The 18,550-nt window shown below is 39.7% G+C and overlaps 1 protein-coding gene across 1 annotated transcript in view; it reads right to left on the reverse strand.

Moving 5' to 3' along the window:
• gbe1b (glucan (1,4-alpha-), branching enzyme 1b) overlaps window positions 1–18,550 on the reverse strand; it is a 134,664-nt gene that overhangs the window by 77,774 nt on the left and 38,340 nt on the right. The window contains exon 8 of the mRNA XM_053646610.1: window positions 79–194. Coding sequence (XP_053502585.1) covers window positions 79–194 — 116 coding nt within the window. The remainder of the gene's footprint in view (window positions 1–78; window positions 195–18,550) is intronic.

Below are 18,550 nucleotides of genomic sequence, written 5' to 3' on the forward strand. Positions count from 1 at the left end.
TTTTTTGTTGCATGATTGGCACAGGTACACAATATTATTCTGTATGGATTAAAGTTCTTTTTTTTTTTACTGACTTACTGACACCATGATGGTGATAGAGCATGGAGGTAATACCATCGAACCTAAAGCCATCAAAACGATACTCCTCCATCCACCAGCGCAGGTTGGACAAGAGAAATCGCAGCACCTCCCAGCTAGAAGACACACAGACACACACACTTCTAGTTATAAAAGGCACCATTTTCTTTTTCTTTTTTTTTTGGGGGGGGGGGGGGGGGGGGGGGGGGGATAAGGGAACCTATGTGCCTGAGAATTCCTAACTCTTGTTTTTTGTATGAGCAATTGCAGAATTGACTCTCAAAATGATTGGCACTGTAAGTCCAGCAACATTTCTCCCTTTTGAGACCTGCTGAAAAAGATTTTTAGCATGTCATGGAGAGCTCATATTTTGAGTGAAGAGAACAGGCACTATGGTCCTAGATTTTCTGGCAATACAATCAATAGAGCTGATATCATTATCTGATGCAATGTAAACATTTCTTGCATATTTATGACTATGGTGTGTTCAAAGAGAAACACTGCATACTCGGCATACAGTAGATTCTGAAACCCCTTCAATGTAAAAATAAATAAATAAATAAATAAAAATGTTGTACCTACATTCATACACGGGTCTAAAAATCACTCTTGCTTTGTTTTGAATATGGATTTCAGGCCATTGTCATGATGGAAGCTGAGCCTTCACTGCAAACTGAGGTCCTGAGCACTTTAACAGGGTTTCCATTTTATTGTGTTCATCCATCTCTTAATCCAAACAGGCCTACCTGCTGCTGAAAAACATCCCCACAGCATGATGCTACTACGACCATGCTTCACCATGGAGAATGAATGAATAGCTAAGATTTCAACTGGCCTGAGAGTCATTTAGATGCCTTTTGGCAAAATCCAAGTGAGCACTCATGACCCTTTTACTGAGGAGTGACTTCCATCTCGTCACTCTACCATAAAGACCTGATCGGTGCAGTGCCACTGAAATTGTGGTGCTTCTAGAGTTCTGCTGGAATAGCCAGGATGATGAAAATAACCAATGAGTTAAAGGCTTTCTACCATTTGCACAGCTTGGCTGGTTGGCCAGCCCTAGGCAGTCTGTAAGGCTCTGACCATCAGTTAAGAATAATGGAAACAACTATATTCTTTGGGACTTTCAAAGCTGGCCAAATCTTTGGTAACCTTCTCTAGAAACAACATAGTCCTCTCTTGGGGATCTCTTTGATCTCATGGCTTGAGAATCTGGTATAGTCACCAATCAATGGCTTACAACACTTTTATATTCTGAGCATACTCTAATGTCATCAGTGGAAAAAAAACGAGAGTGTTCTATTGCCGCATCTTTAGTCCAATCAGTAAATGCAGAAATGTATATTCTGGTGAGCTAAGCAACTTCCATCAAGCACCAAAATCATGAGGTTTAGCACATGAATGAAAAACGAAGGAGAGGAAAACAGTCTATATAGAAGCACCATATCCTGTGGTGGTTGGATCCTGTCTTTAGGTACTTGTGACTATCCATTTTGAGAATCCTCCACACCTTCACTCTCCATGAGTAATCCCTGAGTAATGGCCATGTTGCCATAGAAACACTGCTGAAATTTGATGGCCAGGGTCCTTGACTGTTATGCATGATGCACGTAAAATAAGTTAAAGTATCTCATCCTTATAAGCATAGAAAATTAAGAGGTCCTTAAAATGTATCTCGCCTATAAATTGTGACCACTTTGAGTCTAAACGCTGTCCTTGACTGTTTTAAAGCGTGACAGCCAGGATTTAGCTCTAGAAATATTAACTCTGTTTCTGCATCTCCTCAAATGTATTCAATGCTGTGTGATCTCAAACCCCTTTCAAAAATTCGACAAAAGTGCCAGGTACCAGAAAGTGATAAAATATAACAATGCAGCATCTTTTCAATTATCTGACACTCACCATCCCACCTGCAAGTCTGCAGAGCTATTGTCAGGGATCAGATAATATTAATACAATATCAGGTGCCCCAAACCATCATCTAGAGTCACGTGATGCATCGTCGCTTCAGCGCACAGCACACTCAGCACACTTGCTGAGCTAGTCAGGTACATTCATGTATGCTAAATCAAATATATGGATACAAGTATACTGGGAAGGCACAAATCCTTTCCTCCACCCGTCTACACACACACACACACACACACACACACACACACACACACACACACACACACACACACACACCTCTCATTGCAGTTGTGCTTTCCACAATTGGTCCTGCTCTGGGGGTAGAGTGGTGCCGGGAGAGATTGCCGTTTGCTGAAACTGCTGATGTAGATATCCCTGGTGCGCTTTTATAAAAGAAGGTGTGAACAGCGAGTTCCTATTCCCCCAGCGAGGGGCCTGAAGTGATCCGATAAGCGTGGAGCTGAAGCGGCCACCGGCCGGTGTGTGATGAATAGATTAGCCTCTGTCTGACACCACACAAAGAGCCGGCGCACACCTTGTTCTCAAGAGACTGAGGGAATGGCTATGGTGAGCAGTGGACCCGCTACAAAACCACACCACTGCATTACAGCCTAAAGCACGGCTATTAATCAATAGAGCAGCTTTCTGTGGCGAGCAAGTGGCCCTCTTAAAGGCTGAGAAACATTCAATGGCATTATTTTACTTCCAAAAATTGATTGGCATTAAGTGCCTCTATTTTTACAACAAGAAAATTTTTTTTATAAAATCTCGGGTTGTTGAATCTCAGGATTCTCAATAATCCTTGGATTATTTAAGATTTTTGTGGAACCAAGATCAACAACAAGATCAACAAATAGGAGAAGAATACACAGAAGTGAGAAGAAGCAAGACAGCGGCTGATTTCTTCCTAGCCCAGAGCGAAATTCATGCAGCCTATCAGCGACAGTTATGACTGTTGTGCCTGGTGGCTTAGTGGTTAGCATGTTTACCTCGTACCTCCAGGGTTGGGGGTTCAATTCCCGCATGTTCTCCTCCGGGTCCTCCAGTTTCCTCCCCCAGTCCAAAGACTTGGAGGACTGTGTTTTGACATGTCATTGGCATCTCTAAATTGTTCATAGTGTGTGAGCGTTTGTGCATGATTGTGCCCTGCGATGGGTTGGCACCCCATCCAGGGTGTCCTCCGCCTTGTGCACCTGGGATAAGCTCCAGACTGCCTGTGACCCTGTGTAGGATAAGCGATACAGAAAATGTACGGATGGTGCTAATATTTTTCATCTTATTTCACTGGATATTTTTCATGACTTTCGAGGAGAAACTAAAAGTAGATAGACAAGGAGATCAACGTACACAAAAGAATGGACAACTGAACGGTACGTTTCGTTTTTTTTTTTTTTTCCCAAATGAAAGTTACAACTTTTCTGTTTAGCATATTTGTGAATTTCAAAAGACATTAAATCCATTCATCAGCACATTCTCTCCCCCTCCTACAAAACTTACAAAGGTAGAAAAAGTAGTCAGTGTGTTAGAAAAAGCTTTATGTACAGTAGCAAAGACCTTCCTGTTCAGATGTTGAGACAAGCCACAATCTTTTAGATATTTTTTCTTTTCATGTTTTCTGTAGCTTGCCTGGATGTTCTGTTGATAGAAATCCTCCAGGCTGTCTGAGCCTCAGACACTGTCCATGGCCTACAAAGTGCCTGACCGCCTTTGTGCGCTTAACTGGCCAGCGGCTTCAGAATCTTTAAAGTTGCAGTCCGATTGGCTCTCCGCTCTTCCATGTGTGCACGTCTGTACACCAAAAGAAAATCTAACTTTTGAACATTGTGACACAATGAGCTTTTTGGATCAAGATATAAATCACTGGAGTGTAAAAAGTTCATAGCCTCATGTGTTCAAAAAGTATTTGAAAAGAGAGGCAAGCCAACATGACTAGTTCCTGTTAGTCAAAAGGCCTCTTGTGAAAGTATGTGATAATTGTTCATCTCATAAGCCGGACTTCTAGATTTACTATATTGGTTACTTACACAATGCCAAGGGAAGCATTGCAAAGACTTTATAAGTGAAACAATGGAAATTCCCTTGTAAAAAACTTACTGACTGCTGATTAAGCTGAATAATCTGAGGCCGATAGATGTAACGAACTCTTTCCTCATGGGGGTAAATATTTTCTCTGGCAATCCCTCTGAAGCTTGAAAAGAAATAAGTAATACATAGTCTTGTCTTTCACCATTTTATGCCCTTAGAAGTCAAAGAGAAATTGTTTTGAAAAAAGTTTTACATGATTTTGCTGTGTCAAAAGGCTATACTAATGTTTAACAAAATGAGGATACTGAGTGCACCAGAGTCAGTCGAGAGCAGATCATTAGTGACAGAAGCTGTCTCAATGCTATAGAGGAGCTGGAAATCAGATTGGAAAGGCTCAAAGAGGTTGTTAGAGGCAAGGTAATTCTATAGTTGGGTGGCCGCCTCTCTCTCTCTCTTTATTTTCTCAAAATGGAGGTTAGAAATACGTTTATACTTTGAGTGTTCAAAAACCTTCGGAATTACTGTCACCACCACAATTTTAGGGGCAGAGGTACAGAACCAGATTTAAGGAACTTACTGATGAGATCTAATAATAGATGAGCAGGTCTTAATGACGGAGGTTGGGTCAAGATGATGCTGTCTGGCGGAGGAATTAGATTGAGTAATGAGTCTGAATCAGTGGGTGCAAAGTGATTCAAGGGCCATTCAGAGCATCAGAGTAAACAGGAAATGAGGGAACAAACGTTAGTAGACTGCACTAATTTTATCATTAAAGGAATAACAGAAAAAGCTTCACAGCAGATCAATGAGTGAGAGGCCAGTTAGAGCGTATAGTGGCAAAAAAGCTTCTAAGCTCATCCTGCCTCGGGTTGATAAGGGAGGCATAATAAGAGACGTGAGTAGCATTATTACTTAAGCAAATCGTTGTGGTAGATTGATTGCAGCATGGACATTGAGGCCACGACTGACTCACTGACTCAGTCTCTCATTCAGTTGGTTAATCTAGAGCCTACGTTGGGCGTGAGGCGGGAATTCATTCTGGATGGGACATCAGTCCATCACAGAGCACCATGCGCACGCACACACACATTCACACACTCATTCATACCTAAGGGCAATTTATACTGGCACATTTTTCAGAGGTGGTAGAAAACCGGAAAACCCTGAGGATCCCCATGTGGAGAACATGCAACACACAGAGACCGTAACCTGTGCTCAGGATCAAACCAAGGACCCTGGAGCTGTAAGGCAGTAATGCTACCTGCTGTACCACCGTGCCATCTTTTTGACTGTACAGTAAATACAGTACATACAGTACAGTATATACAGTAAATATTGCAAAAATGCAGTTGTAGCTTTTGTTTCTGTTGAATGGTACATAACAATAATAATGATAATAATAATAATAATAATAATAATAATGATAATAACTAGAGGTGCACCAATGTATCGGCCAATAATCGTATCGGCCGAAAAAGGCTATTTATTATGCTATGGGCCATCGGCCGATAGTTTAAAAACATCCGGTGATCAGGGCCGATCATATCCTGTCAATAAAAAGAGGGCAGGAAATCCCAGATTGCATGCTGTGTGTAAAAATGATGTCTTGTGTGGAATACAAACTGCAGTTTGTAATCTGTGCACTGATAAAATTTTACACCGGAAGTGAGCAGCAGTGAAGCGGGAGTTTCGGCGTTGAGTCAAAAGGTTTTTTTTACTACACTGCTCGAGCTGAATTAAAGCGCCAGTACACTGTTGAAAGATCTAAATGAAGATGAGTTGACAAAAAAGTATATATTGCACAGAAAAATATATTTGTAGAGTAGTATATTTCATATCCAGTTAATGTTAATATATAAAAAAGTTGATATTATATATTACCAATTTGTTGTTCAATGATGGAGAAATGCTTTTGTTTGTGGTGAGTGAATGTGAGACAAACAGGAGGTTTTACAGAATTCAGTCAATGTTAATATGAATGAACATTCGATAACTTAAGAAATCTTACTTTAATCTTCAGAATTTAGTTCATGTGTTAATGTTAATTAGAGTAATGTGTTTTCTGTTTATGAGAACAGTTACTGTGAAACAACCTGCTGAAATGGAGAGAATAAAGTTTTTATTTGTATTTCTTTCAGAATTGTGGAATTAATTATTAATTTATAAGAAGTCATAAAAGGCAGAACTATCGGTATCGGTCGATATCACTCTGAATAATCGGTTATCGGTATCTGCTGAGAAATTTATTGTCGGTGCATCTCTAATAATAACCCTCAAAATCTTGCAGATTTCATGCTTCCTACTACAAATGTCCAGTATACTGGACACTTCATGTTTTATAGTTCCCTTCTAAAAATATAGAATTAATGTACATAATGTAAAGGATAATTGATGTAAAATGCAGGACATATCAAGTATCATCATCATCATCATCCAGTAATAACTTTTATACTTCTCTTCCTCTTAGCTTATTTTCTTCTGCTACCTCTCTTTTTTTGAATACTGTAAAGTATCATCGAGTGTAAGAAAGACATTACATTACGTAAATTGAAATGATCATCATTATTAAATTTCTACAGACTAAAAAAAATAATAAATCATGCCTGTCACTTCACAGAACAACTTCTAAGGCCAGTTTCATTTACACAGAGAAGACAAACCACAATGAATAAAAGCTAAAAACACAGACTTCATTAACGGCAGCAGCAGGGCCTTATTTGCATCCTGCATCCCTGAAGTGGTGACTCCACCCTGGCTAAGCCAGCCTGAGTCTGAGTGAGAACTGATTGAAATCCCCAGAGCCTCAACATTACAGTCAACCAGCAGATAAGAACAAATAAATTTACCACCTTGACAGGTCATTTCACAAGAGGCGTAACGGCGAAACAACAGCACTTGACAGGCTGAGGGATGGCGAACAGCCGGGCCTTGTGGGAAACGATGACTGAGGCGTCTCATTTCACGCTTCTCACACGGCGCTCCTGGAGTGCTGGCAAAACGGCTTTCTTGCTCATTCAATAAGAGACAGGCATGGCGGATTAATGTTTATTGCTTAAAGGATGAATCACGCTCGGGCAAAACGATGTGACATGTGCCATCCCAGTGTCATTTTTGTGTCATAAAGAGATTTCTGGAAACAGTGCAAAACTGTCTAAATTAGCATTCTCTATTGACACCCAGATGTGTCTCCTGCTGATTTCAGACATTTGTCTCAATAGAAAGTTTATTAAGTCACACAGAGAGGCATGGGGTGGGGGGAAATGTGCAATGCGTGTTAATATAATAAATGTTCTGAGCAAAAAAAAAATTCGTTTAATGAGAAGGGCGTCTTGGGCATGTTATAATACACAAAGAGACTCTGCCTGAAGCTTCCCCAGTCTTGCTATTGGAAATCATTCACAATGTTGCCATATGATCCAATATTACTTGTTAAAGACATCAGGCATCACCATGGTGCTATTATAATGGCACCTTATTGTCTATTCATAAACAAACTAAACACAGCAGTAAAAGCAATGCAGAATTCAAAGAAATGTCTGCAAAAAAAAAAAATGCAAATGAAACCAACAGAAAGGAGAAAAAATGCAAATGAACCAAGAGAGACAGCGGTCTGAAATCACACATTAGAAGTGGACTTCGTTCCGCTGGACATACAGGGCACAGGCCACCGTGCTAGCCAAGAGGGTGAAAACAAAATGGGCCTGGAGCTCTAATTTACTGGCTTTCACGTAGTGTTCCTGCACTGCTTTGAGAAAGCCTATTACAAGAAGCACAGCAACTACTCTGATGCCTGTGGGCTAGTTACCTCATCATTAAAAGGAGGAATTTCTGAAGCATTCATATAAATGCATTTTCATACAAATGCTGATAAGCAGGGGTGGCGGTGTTGTGGATGCTTTGCATTTTCCACTTTCTAACACTCCTGGGGTTAAGTCCATGTGCTAACCCATCAGCCTGAGGAATGCGGCAATGACCTACTTGCTGCACTGACTTTCAATAACGGTTTAACATTAGCCAGAGCAGAACCTATCCATCAGCCATTAAAGTTTCAAAGCAATGCGCTGTTTAAAATAACTAACTAATTCTAATCAGGACAGAGTAAGGTTCTTGTAAACCTCTAACGCAGATGTTCTGCAATAAACACATGTTATGTATTTGTTATTGAACAGACAGTTGAGTACTCAGACTATATTTTTGGTTTATGTGTATTTTACAGAAGCAACAGTAAGCCTTCAGGCTCCTGAGTGGCACAACATAAAAAGATTTGCCCTATCCCAAAGACGCCATAGCTGTCCGTGGCTGGAAGTCCAAGAAAGCAAAATAGATCTCTGGGTGGGAGGGTTGGCATTACTCTTTCTCCCCCTCAATCCAATCAACACTAGTGGGTGTTTGTAAGCTCATGCATGTGGAAGAGGTCAGTTAGTGTGGGATTACATTTACATGTACGACTTTTGGCAGACACCCTTATCCAGGGTATATATATTAATTATACAACTGAGCAGTTGAGGGTTAAGGGTCAAGGGCTCAGCAGTGGCAGCTAGGCGGTACTGGGATTTGAACTCATGACCTTCCGATCAGACGTCCAATGCCCTAACCAACGAGCTACCACTTCTCACTCAGTTAGTGTATTCAGCTGCATAGCATGAGCAGAAGCACATTAGCTTTTACATAACGGTCGTGTGATAGGGGAGTGCTAGGTAGTGGGTTGGAATTTGGGAACAGAAGACAGAAGGTCATGAGTTAAAATCCCATTACCACTAAGCTGCCACTGCTGGGTCCTTGAGCAAGGCCCTTAACCCTCAAGCTCAGTTGTATAAATGAGATAAATGAAAGTCACTCTGGATAAGGGCGTCTACCAAATGTCATAAATGTAAATGTAGTCTCTGTAAGAACTTATGTGCATATACGAGAAGAATCCAATATTTGAATCCAATAAGAATCCTTCATGTACCCCGCCCATCAATGGAAAGCAACCACCACAGAAGCACAACTACCAGATATCATTTGCATGATGGATCTTTCTCAGATCAACAATGTCAGACACAATAGTGGCATTTAAGTTGGACTAATAAGGTATCTGATCAGTGGTGGTCCTGGTCCATTCATTGGTAGGACACAAAGGGACTAGGATATTGTATGTAGCAACAGATGTGCTACGGTCAGTACGTTTACACGGACAACAATAATCCAATATTAACCTGATTAAGACAATACTCTGATTAAGAAACTACCATGTAAACAGCAATTTTAAATTACCTTAATCCGATTAAAGTCATACTCGAAGTAAACACAAATCAAATTAAGACATGTGGAGTATTCCTGTTTTAGTCGCATTATCGGAGAGCATTACAGACATGTACACACCTTAATCACGCTATTAATGTCGTGTGAGAGTTTTCACCGCATTTTGTGACAGGACATATACACACACGGCAGTGCTCAACCGTTTTACGGCAAATAAGAGAGCACGGCTGCGTCCGAAACTGCAAACTTGCCCACTATATAGCAGGCGAAATACATGTATCTTAGCTACTATATAGTAGGTAAGTACGCGGCTTGGGACGCAGCCCACGGCTTCAAGCAGTCATCTATTTGCACGTACAGCATGACAAATAATTAACTGGACTTGAAGTGTTCGTGAAAATTAAAAAATAAAAACACCCAAAACTGTATATGGTACCATAACGAAGACGAACTGTATGTTGATGCATGAAATTCTGGAGGGAACGTCGGACGGTGTGGCGCGGTGACGTAATGATGTGTGCTGTTAATCGATCTATGTTCTATAACATGTAAAATGGGTACATGAAAGGAATATACAAAAAAAGACTGCATTTTTATTCTGCTATTAATCTGGAATAAAGAGTTTCTATATTACATTACAAATATATAGTTCATAAAGTACATAAATTTATATACTGGATGGTGTCTTAGAATTTACCTCTAATGAGGAACAATTTAACATATTAAATTACTGCATGAACTGAACAATGACATTTAAATATTCATGACAATGACCATGAATATTCTTACAATTGCTAATTAATATTCCAGTTGCTTTATAATTAATCATGAGTCAATTATTTAGCTATAAAGGTTATGCAGTACACTACATGGCATTATAATGAATAATGACACTTGTATTACAACATGATTGGCACATTATTGGAACTTTATGGGGTATTATTAACATGTGGGAAAAATGCTTACAAGGAATCATTACCAACTTCTAAACACAGTTATAATGATTTACAAACACAGAAATCATGGAACGTGTTACCAAAAACTGCTTTGGTGCTGAAGGAGGTGAAATCCTCCTCAACGTATGAGGTTCGAAAGTTCAGAGAGTGCAGTTGAGTTCTTCTCAAGTTTCTTCACATCACTGCCACCATAGCAACAAGCACCAATGCTAAAAATGATGTCATTAACTTAAAATGTCTTGCTGGAAATCCGGTAGATATTCTCTCTCACTTTGGTTTTTTTTTTTTTTTGCACTCTCTTGCAGAAGAGACAACTAACTCCACACCACAAACTGATGACAAAAACACATTCTTTGAGTTGAGCTTGTGAATTTTGTGACTTTTTAATACATCACTTGCAACAGTTGGCTGCTACAGTAACAGTTATTATGACAGATTTTTTTTTTTATCACTTTCAATTGTTTCAGATGTTTGTGTTTTTTTCCTTGTCCCATCTGCAGAAGATTAGTACATATTCCTTAATTTCGATCCAATTCAATTCAATTTAAGGACACCGCATGCAAACAGACTCAACCCTGGTGGATTTGAAAAATATTTTTAGAAGTCATTTTAATGCCTGTTTTATAAGAAGGATAAGTGAGCACTAAAGCAGATGTCTCCATGTTAAATCCAGTGCATCTGTTCTCTTAATATGTTGAAAGCTGGCCATTTAATTATGCCAGAGTCATATCACCCTGCTGCTCACGCCTGGTTCCCATTGAAGCTAAGCAGGGTTGAGCCTAGCCAGTGCCTGGATAGAGGCCAGCAGGGGGCGCTCACCCTGTGGTCTGTGTGGTGTCCTAATGCCCTAATATAGTGTCAGGGACACTATACTCTATAAACAGCACTGTCTTTCGGATGAGACGTTAAACCGAGGTCCTGACTCTCCCTGCTCATTAAAAATCCCGGTGTCCTGGTGAAATTCCCCCATTGGCCCTTATCCATCACGGCCCCCTAATAAACCCCATAACTGAATTGGCTACATCACTCTCCTCTCCTCTCCTCTCTGGTGGGCGTTCTGGCGCACTATGGCTGCCGTCGCACCATCCAGGTGGATGCTCCACACTAGTGGTGGTTTGGGAAGATTTCCCCCCATACAATGTAAAGCGCGTTATAAAAGAAAAGCGCTATATAAATCTAAGGAATTATTATTATTATTATTATTATTATTATTATTATTATTGTTTCTAAGAAAATAAGCACATATTCTTGCTGCAAAGGCGATTAAATGGAATTTGTGTAGATGAAAAGAAATACACTATAAACAGAGTTTGTAAAGAGAGTCTATAAACGAGAGTCTGTGAGTTTATAATAATGGATGGTGTTATTCAAAGCATAACTATTCAGCTATGAATAAATAAGTAGTTAATAATTATAAACAGTGACGCAATACCATTTAGCCATTCTTATAATGCACAGTATATGCCCTTGTACAACACTCTTTGTACTCCCATCCAACTGCTAATTTAAAAATCACCCTCAGAGGCCTTTCAAAGCACAACCTTGTCCATTTACTATTTTCCTTATTACCTAATTTACTAAATCATGCTTATGCTTATCCAGTGATGCAAGTAGAATACATTTCTTAGAATCTCAGCTCAGGGGAAACTGTTGCATGTTAACTACGGTGCACCGAACCCCAATTCTTCCCCGGTCTCACGTGTCGGCGAACAGCATCAGACATTTACGTCGAGTTTACAAGAAGGCTGACAAAATCTCAGTCAATCTCCCGTGTCTCTTCCGCTAATGGGACTGCTGCCAGCTCCTTCTCATCATCAATATCAAAGTCTCCTGATTAAGCGGCGCCACATACTCGCTCACTCCCAGCTTCTGGCCGCAGATCCCAATTCATCTCCTCAGAAAGAGGAACATAACGAGATTTTGTCCCCAAATCACATCCAAACAACCATCAGCTAAAAAAATATATATATAAATATTTGCTATGAAGCGCCGATAACACCAGGGCCATCCTTTGGGGTTTTACAAATGACTCTTCAGATCACTGGCGGTCGTGGCATATGTCTGCAGCCCGCTTAATGAGTCCCTCTGATAACGGTACAGGCTCAATAAGTAATGAAACTCCAAATAGGCTCTCTTATTAACTGATCCCCGTGCTGTCGGACACTAAACAGGGTAACGTTTTGGTGCTGTAGCTGTTGGCACCCACTTATTAAACTCCGGTTCAAAACAACATTTGATTGACTCCATGAGGGTGACACAGATCCTTGCTGATGTTGGGAAATGAGCGAGACCGTTAATGAACAGGCGCAGAAGTGAAAATAAGATTTCAGGGTCATTAAGATTAGGATATGCTAAAGATAGATATGCACAATACTTATGGAACCTATAATGATGTGAAAAATAAGCCCTAGACACATTTCTGTTGAATGGCATCTATTATTCACATTGTTATAGGATTCAATACTGGAGCTGATGTCTGATGTGGCCCACAAGCATTTAAAAGTGCTGGATATATAGGCATGCCTGAAAAGCCTTTTTGGAAATAATGGTACATTATTTGATTTTTTTTTTTTTTTACCACTTTGGCGTACTATTGGACTGTCACTTTGAGGGGGGGGGGGGTCGGGGTGCTACTGAAACCATTGACCGAGAGATGATCTATGCAGCTCCAAAGTACACTGAAGGAGCCTCTTTATCCTGCTTAATTATACACCATCCAGAAGCAGAAGAGACATATTCTTTTTCCATAGTTTTTACATATTTCTATTAGAAGACAGGACATACACATCCATTCAAGGTCAAGATGCAGACCAATGCACACAGGAACATGCTTAATTTTATCCAGTGTTGTAAGGAGGATAACTTTCTTAGAATCTCAGCTCAGGGGAAACTGTTGTATATTGTATGTGCACTGAACCCCAATTCTTCCCCGGTCTCACGTGTCAGCGAACAGCATCAGACATTTACGTCGAGCTTACAAGAAGGCTGACAAAATCTCAGTCGATCGCCCGTGTCTCTTCCGCCAACCGGACTGCTGCCAGTTCCTTCTCATCATCAATATTTAAGTCTCCCGATTAAGCAGCGCCACATACTCGCTCACTACCAGCTTCTGGCCGCAGATCACAAATCATCTCCTCAGAAAGGGGAACATAACACAAGAGTCTGACCCCAAATCGCATCCAAACAACCATCAGCTTGAAAAAAAATAAATAAAAATTTTTGCTATGAAGCGGCGAAATGACTCTTCAGATCACTGGCGGTCGTGGCAAATGTCTACAGCCCGTTCAATGAGTCCCTCTGATAACAGTACAGGCTCGATAAGTAAAGAATCTCCAGCTAGGCTCTCTTATTAATGGATCCCCATGCATTCACTCAAGGTCAAGCTACAGAGCAACACACACAAGAAAATACACACACACACTCACAAACTAAGAGTGTGTTCTATCAATTCATGAAGAGAAGTAAATGCATTTCCAGTACAGCGTGCTGCGGTCTAATATTTCTAATCCTTGGCTACCTGCAGGTACATGACAGACCTTGAGTCCACAGCATACATGCATCTTTCGATCAGTGAATAGAGTTGCTACAGCATCTAAGGATGCACACAGAGCGCAATGTCCTCACCTTAACCGTCTGCACAATAAAGATAATTCATATACAATACGGTCCAAAAGTATAAAAGCCTTCCATTTCGCATTCTTGTCTAACTGAATACAAAAAATTTCTCATTAGGAATTATATTATCAGTAATAACATGAGTGAGGAGTACAAGCCTAGAAATTTTTAGATACATTTCAGACTTTCTTGGTATTTGGATTTGCTGTGGAGGGGGTGCCAACCCATCGCATGGGAACACACTTACACACACACACACACACACACACAAAATGGACAATTTAGAGATGCCAATCAGCCTACAATGCATGTCTTTGGACTGGGAGAGGGCACCAGAGTACCCAGAGGAAACCCTGCAAACTCCTAATACATACTAAATAACCGATACAATTATTTTATAATGACCAAGAAACTGATCTGTCTTTATGTCAGCCTTTATTCATAGCCAGCAGACTTACAGACTGACAGTGCTGCTTCTGAAGATAATACACGAGTTCAAAATGAATCTACAAAGCTCATTATTATTACTGCTTGGTCACACCAAGAAATGCATTGAAATAATGAAATGATTATGCATTGAAACGCTATAAATGACATCACTAGCTCGCATCCTACAGAATAACGTGAGCCGTGTCCTCAGTGTTGTGATGATGGTGCTAGAAGAGTGAATAACCACCTATCAATAACATCAACACAACAGCCTGCAGCTTTGCAAATCTGATTGACACATTGCTGAGCCGTCTAACCCAGCATCAGTCAATGTGCTTAACTCGGTGTCACACTAGCAAGTGACAAAGGAAGGAAACCATTAATTTGCTATGCAAGTGCACAGCACAGAGCTGTGATTGTGGAGACAGCAGCAAGCAATGTTTAAATTGAGATTTCCTCAGTTCTATGCAAATTAGGTATGATGTGGTAAAGCATATCCTAACGACACGCTTCACTGAATTCCTGTGACCAATTCCATAGCGCCCTGGGGAAAGCCTTAAAGATTCAATATAGAACCCTATAACAGTGTGTTTCATTATCATAAAAGATTCCACGTGGTACCCTTTTAGGAGGCTAAGAACCCTTAATTATTCAACGAATCCTTTCTGGTGATATTTTGAATTCTTATTGCGTACAAAACACGAAACACCCATATAGAAAAAAGAAAAAGCATAATAGAGATGTCAGTGACAGAAGTCAATCGTAGAAAGTATAAATAAATAAAAAATAAAATAAAAAACAGTGGAAATTTTAATCATGGCAGCAGATTATTCGGTTATTGAACATTACATACACGTCTTAACATAGACCTTTTAAGGCTTGGACCATGCCTACCCAGCAGTCGACTGTGCTTTTTTGCCCCATTGATTCCTGGTGAATTATTCAACGAATCCTTAAAGAATTCTTGAAGAACCCTTTTTCTTTCCTATGTTTAGTTCCCATTCAATCACTGGGGGATAACTGAATATATATAATCATTGTTCAGCAAAGGTTATATAGTGATGTTTAGAAATTTTACAGTAGGGCATATACATTTTTCACTACTATAATCTATAAGAACTTTTTTTTAAAAAAAACAACGGCAGTCAGTGGTGCAAATTTGTTTCTATGTGTGTGTGTGTGTTCTATGGGTGGGTCATGATAAATATTTTAGTATGTAAAATCAATTTCTTTCCATTGCCTGTCACTAAAATTCTTAGTTTGACATGAAAGTAGAACAGTTATGTTGATTTGTACAAATGACCGTTGGTTTGTTTACTTTCCAGCAAGAGCTGGACACCTTCTCTCACTGACAGTCTAGTTTCAGTTGGTTACAGTATATTTGAGATAGGGCAGACAGCACACCAGTATGACCCCACAGACTGAATGATGTCTTACTGTTAAAAGAAGTGTGCACAAGAGTTTTAATGGAGATCATAGTGTCGGCAGTGCCATTTTAGGGCCCATATAATTTGCTATTAATGCAACAACTGGGGTGGATGACAGGCGCGCAACCTGGCCTGGGCATTAAGGGTTGTAGCCCTGAAGATATCTTCAGTGAATGGAGGCCAGACCAATCAGACTCGTGTCTTATTGGCTGACGCCTCTCAATTCTGCCAAACGCTAGCTCAGTCAGAGTGAGGGAGAAAATTGATAAACGCCGATATTTTTATTTATTTATTCATTTTAACCAATAAAAGGGTTGAAACTGAAACACTAACATCCTCTCATGCTGAGCAGGAAAACAAGGTGTGTAAATGTCTATATGAATTCCAGTTTACGTGAACATGATCAGAGCATAAGGAAAGAATGTACTTTGCATGGCACTGTAACAGCTAAACCCATACAATGATACACCCAAGGCAAGTTTTATGATAAATCCAACTTTTTTCTCTTCATATCATACAGTGACAGGTAAGTTACCTCAGCTTCCATAAAACAAAACCATACACTACTAGCTGAGATGGAAAAAAAAATGCATGGAAGCAGTCTATTTAGAAGTAAGTTTTTAAACATTTTTTGATGGAGAAGAATCTGGGCTCAGACCCGGATGATTAACAGTCCAGCCCCTGGTGGATGAAGCAAATTAATATAACAGTGAACATGGCAATACACGACTAGTTATCTAACAAATGACTTACTCACAGACAGAGTTAACAGTTCGAAATGTTTGAGTTACAGTGGATATAAAAAGTCTACACACCCCTGTTAAAATGGCAGCGTTTTGTGAAAAGAAGAAAGCAAGATAAATCATGTCAGAACTTTTCCCACCTTTAATGTGAAATTGTAAAGTATATGAATAAAGTGAAATACAATCAGAAACGTTTTTGGGAAAATATGGAAATAATAATAATAAGAAACTTATAATAATCTAGTTGCACGAGTGTACACCCCTAAACTAATACTCTGTTGAAGCACCTTTTTATTTTATTACAACTCTCAGTCTTTTTGGGTAAGAGCCTATCAGCATGGCAGATCTTGACTATCAGCATGGCAGATCTTGACTATCTTGTAATATTTTCACACTCTTTCTTGCAAAAAAACTTTCTAGATCCATCAAATTGTAAAGACGTCTCCGGTGCAAAGCCTGCTTCAGGTCACCCACAGATTCTTAGTTGGATTCAGGTCTGGGCTCTGGCTAGGTCATTCAAAAACATTGATCTTCTTTTGGTTAAGCCATTCCTATGATGATTTCAATGTATGCTTTCACTGTCATGCTGAAATGGCAACTACCTTTTCATCTTCAGCTTACTACCAGACACCTGAAGGTTCTGCACTAAAATTGCCTGGTATTTGTAGTTATTCATGATTCCTTCCACCTTGAAAAAAACTCAAGTTCTGGCTGAAGAAAAGCAACCCTAAAGCATGATCTGCGATCGATTAATGACCGACGCTTAGTAGTGCCTATTCACTATGGCTGCCGTCACATCATCCAGGCGGATGCTACACACCATGGTTGAGGAGATTTCAAATCCAAACACCCCCCAATACCATATAAATGTAACTGTTAAATGTTTCCATTTGTTTTTCACTTCAATTTTTATACGTTGACTGAAGGAAACGTATCAACATTATTTAGCTTGGTTTCATTTTTTTTTTTAATCACAAAAACCTGCCATTTTAACAGGAGTGTGTAGACTTTTTATATCCATTGTATGCTAGTCTCTTAATCAGGAGGCTAATCATTGTGGATCAACCTGTAAACAATAACCCATCAACCCAGTTTCACAGAAAAACAAACATTCACATGCTACCTATTTGCAACACCTGAATATCACTGGCACAAGCATATGTTTCATAGCAACATATGTATAAATCTTTCACTCGAATACTCTTTAGAAGACATTCTGCACCAACATATTTTAAGCAAGCTAACCTCTACTGCTACACTATTTGAATAAGACCATCTATCCATTTTCCATACTGCTTATCTGACACAGGGTCATGGGGGAGCTTGGAGCCTATCCCAGGGAACTCTGGGCACAAGACAGGGGACACCCTGGACGGGGAGCCAAACCATCGCAAGGCACAATCTCACACACAGTCACACACTGTGGAAATGCTAATCAACCTACAACGCATGTCTTTGGACTGGGGGAGGAAACTGGAGTACGTGGTGGAAACCCCCTGAAGCAGAGGTAGAACATGCAAACTCCGTGCACACAGGGCAGAGGCGGGATTCCAGGCAAACATGCTAACCACTAAGCCACCATGCCCCTGAATAAGATCAATATGCAATAAATAATTTTACCTCTTTTTTTAAACATATTGAGCCTTGCCCACTTCATGCGTACAGTTTATGGTGTTAAAGCATGTATTTACATGTATTAAAGTCTACACAGACTTTCCACATTTTTGAAAATACCCATTTTAAAATGTATGGTGTTACCAAGCGACTGACCATTGTTGATTTCAGAATAAATTCGCATTCCACTCTTATGGAAAATCTTCATAAAAAAAAAACCTGCAAATCTTCACGTGCAACACAAACCACGCAAGCATTGAAGAACTGCATTATTTTAGATTACATACTATATACATCTTGTTTTTGACTTTTATATACACAATATTAAAATCTTTAAATATGTTGTATCTTTTTACCACGGAAATGTTCAATACATTATAGCACAATTAAGTTTGTGTCTCTAATTTAAACCATCACTGTATGTGGAATGTTTGACGCCATTGTATCCCTTAATGTTAACTGAAACAGAGGTTGTTGTTTTTTTTAAAAAAAAAAAAACAACAAAAAA

Source organism: Ictalurus furcatus, chromosome 17 (genome assembly GCF_023375685.1).
Source record: "Ictalurus furcatus strain D&B chromosome 17, Billie_1.0, whole genome shotgun sequence".
Classification (NCBI taxonomy): Eukaryota; Metazoa; Chordata; class Actinopteri; order Siluriformes; family Ictaluridae; genus Ictalurus; species Ictalurus furcatus.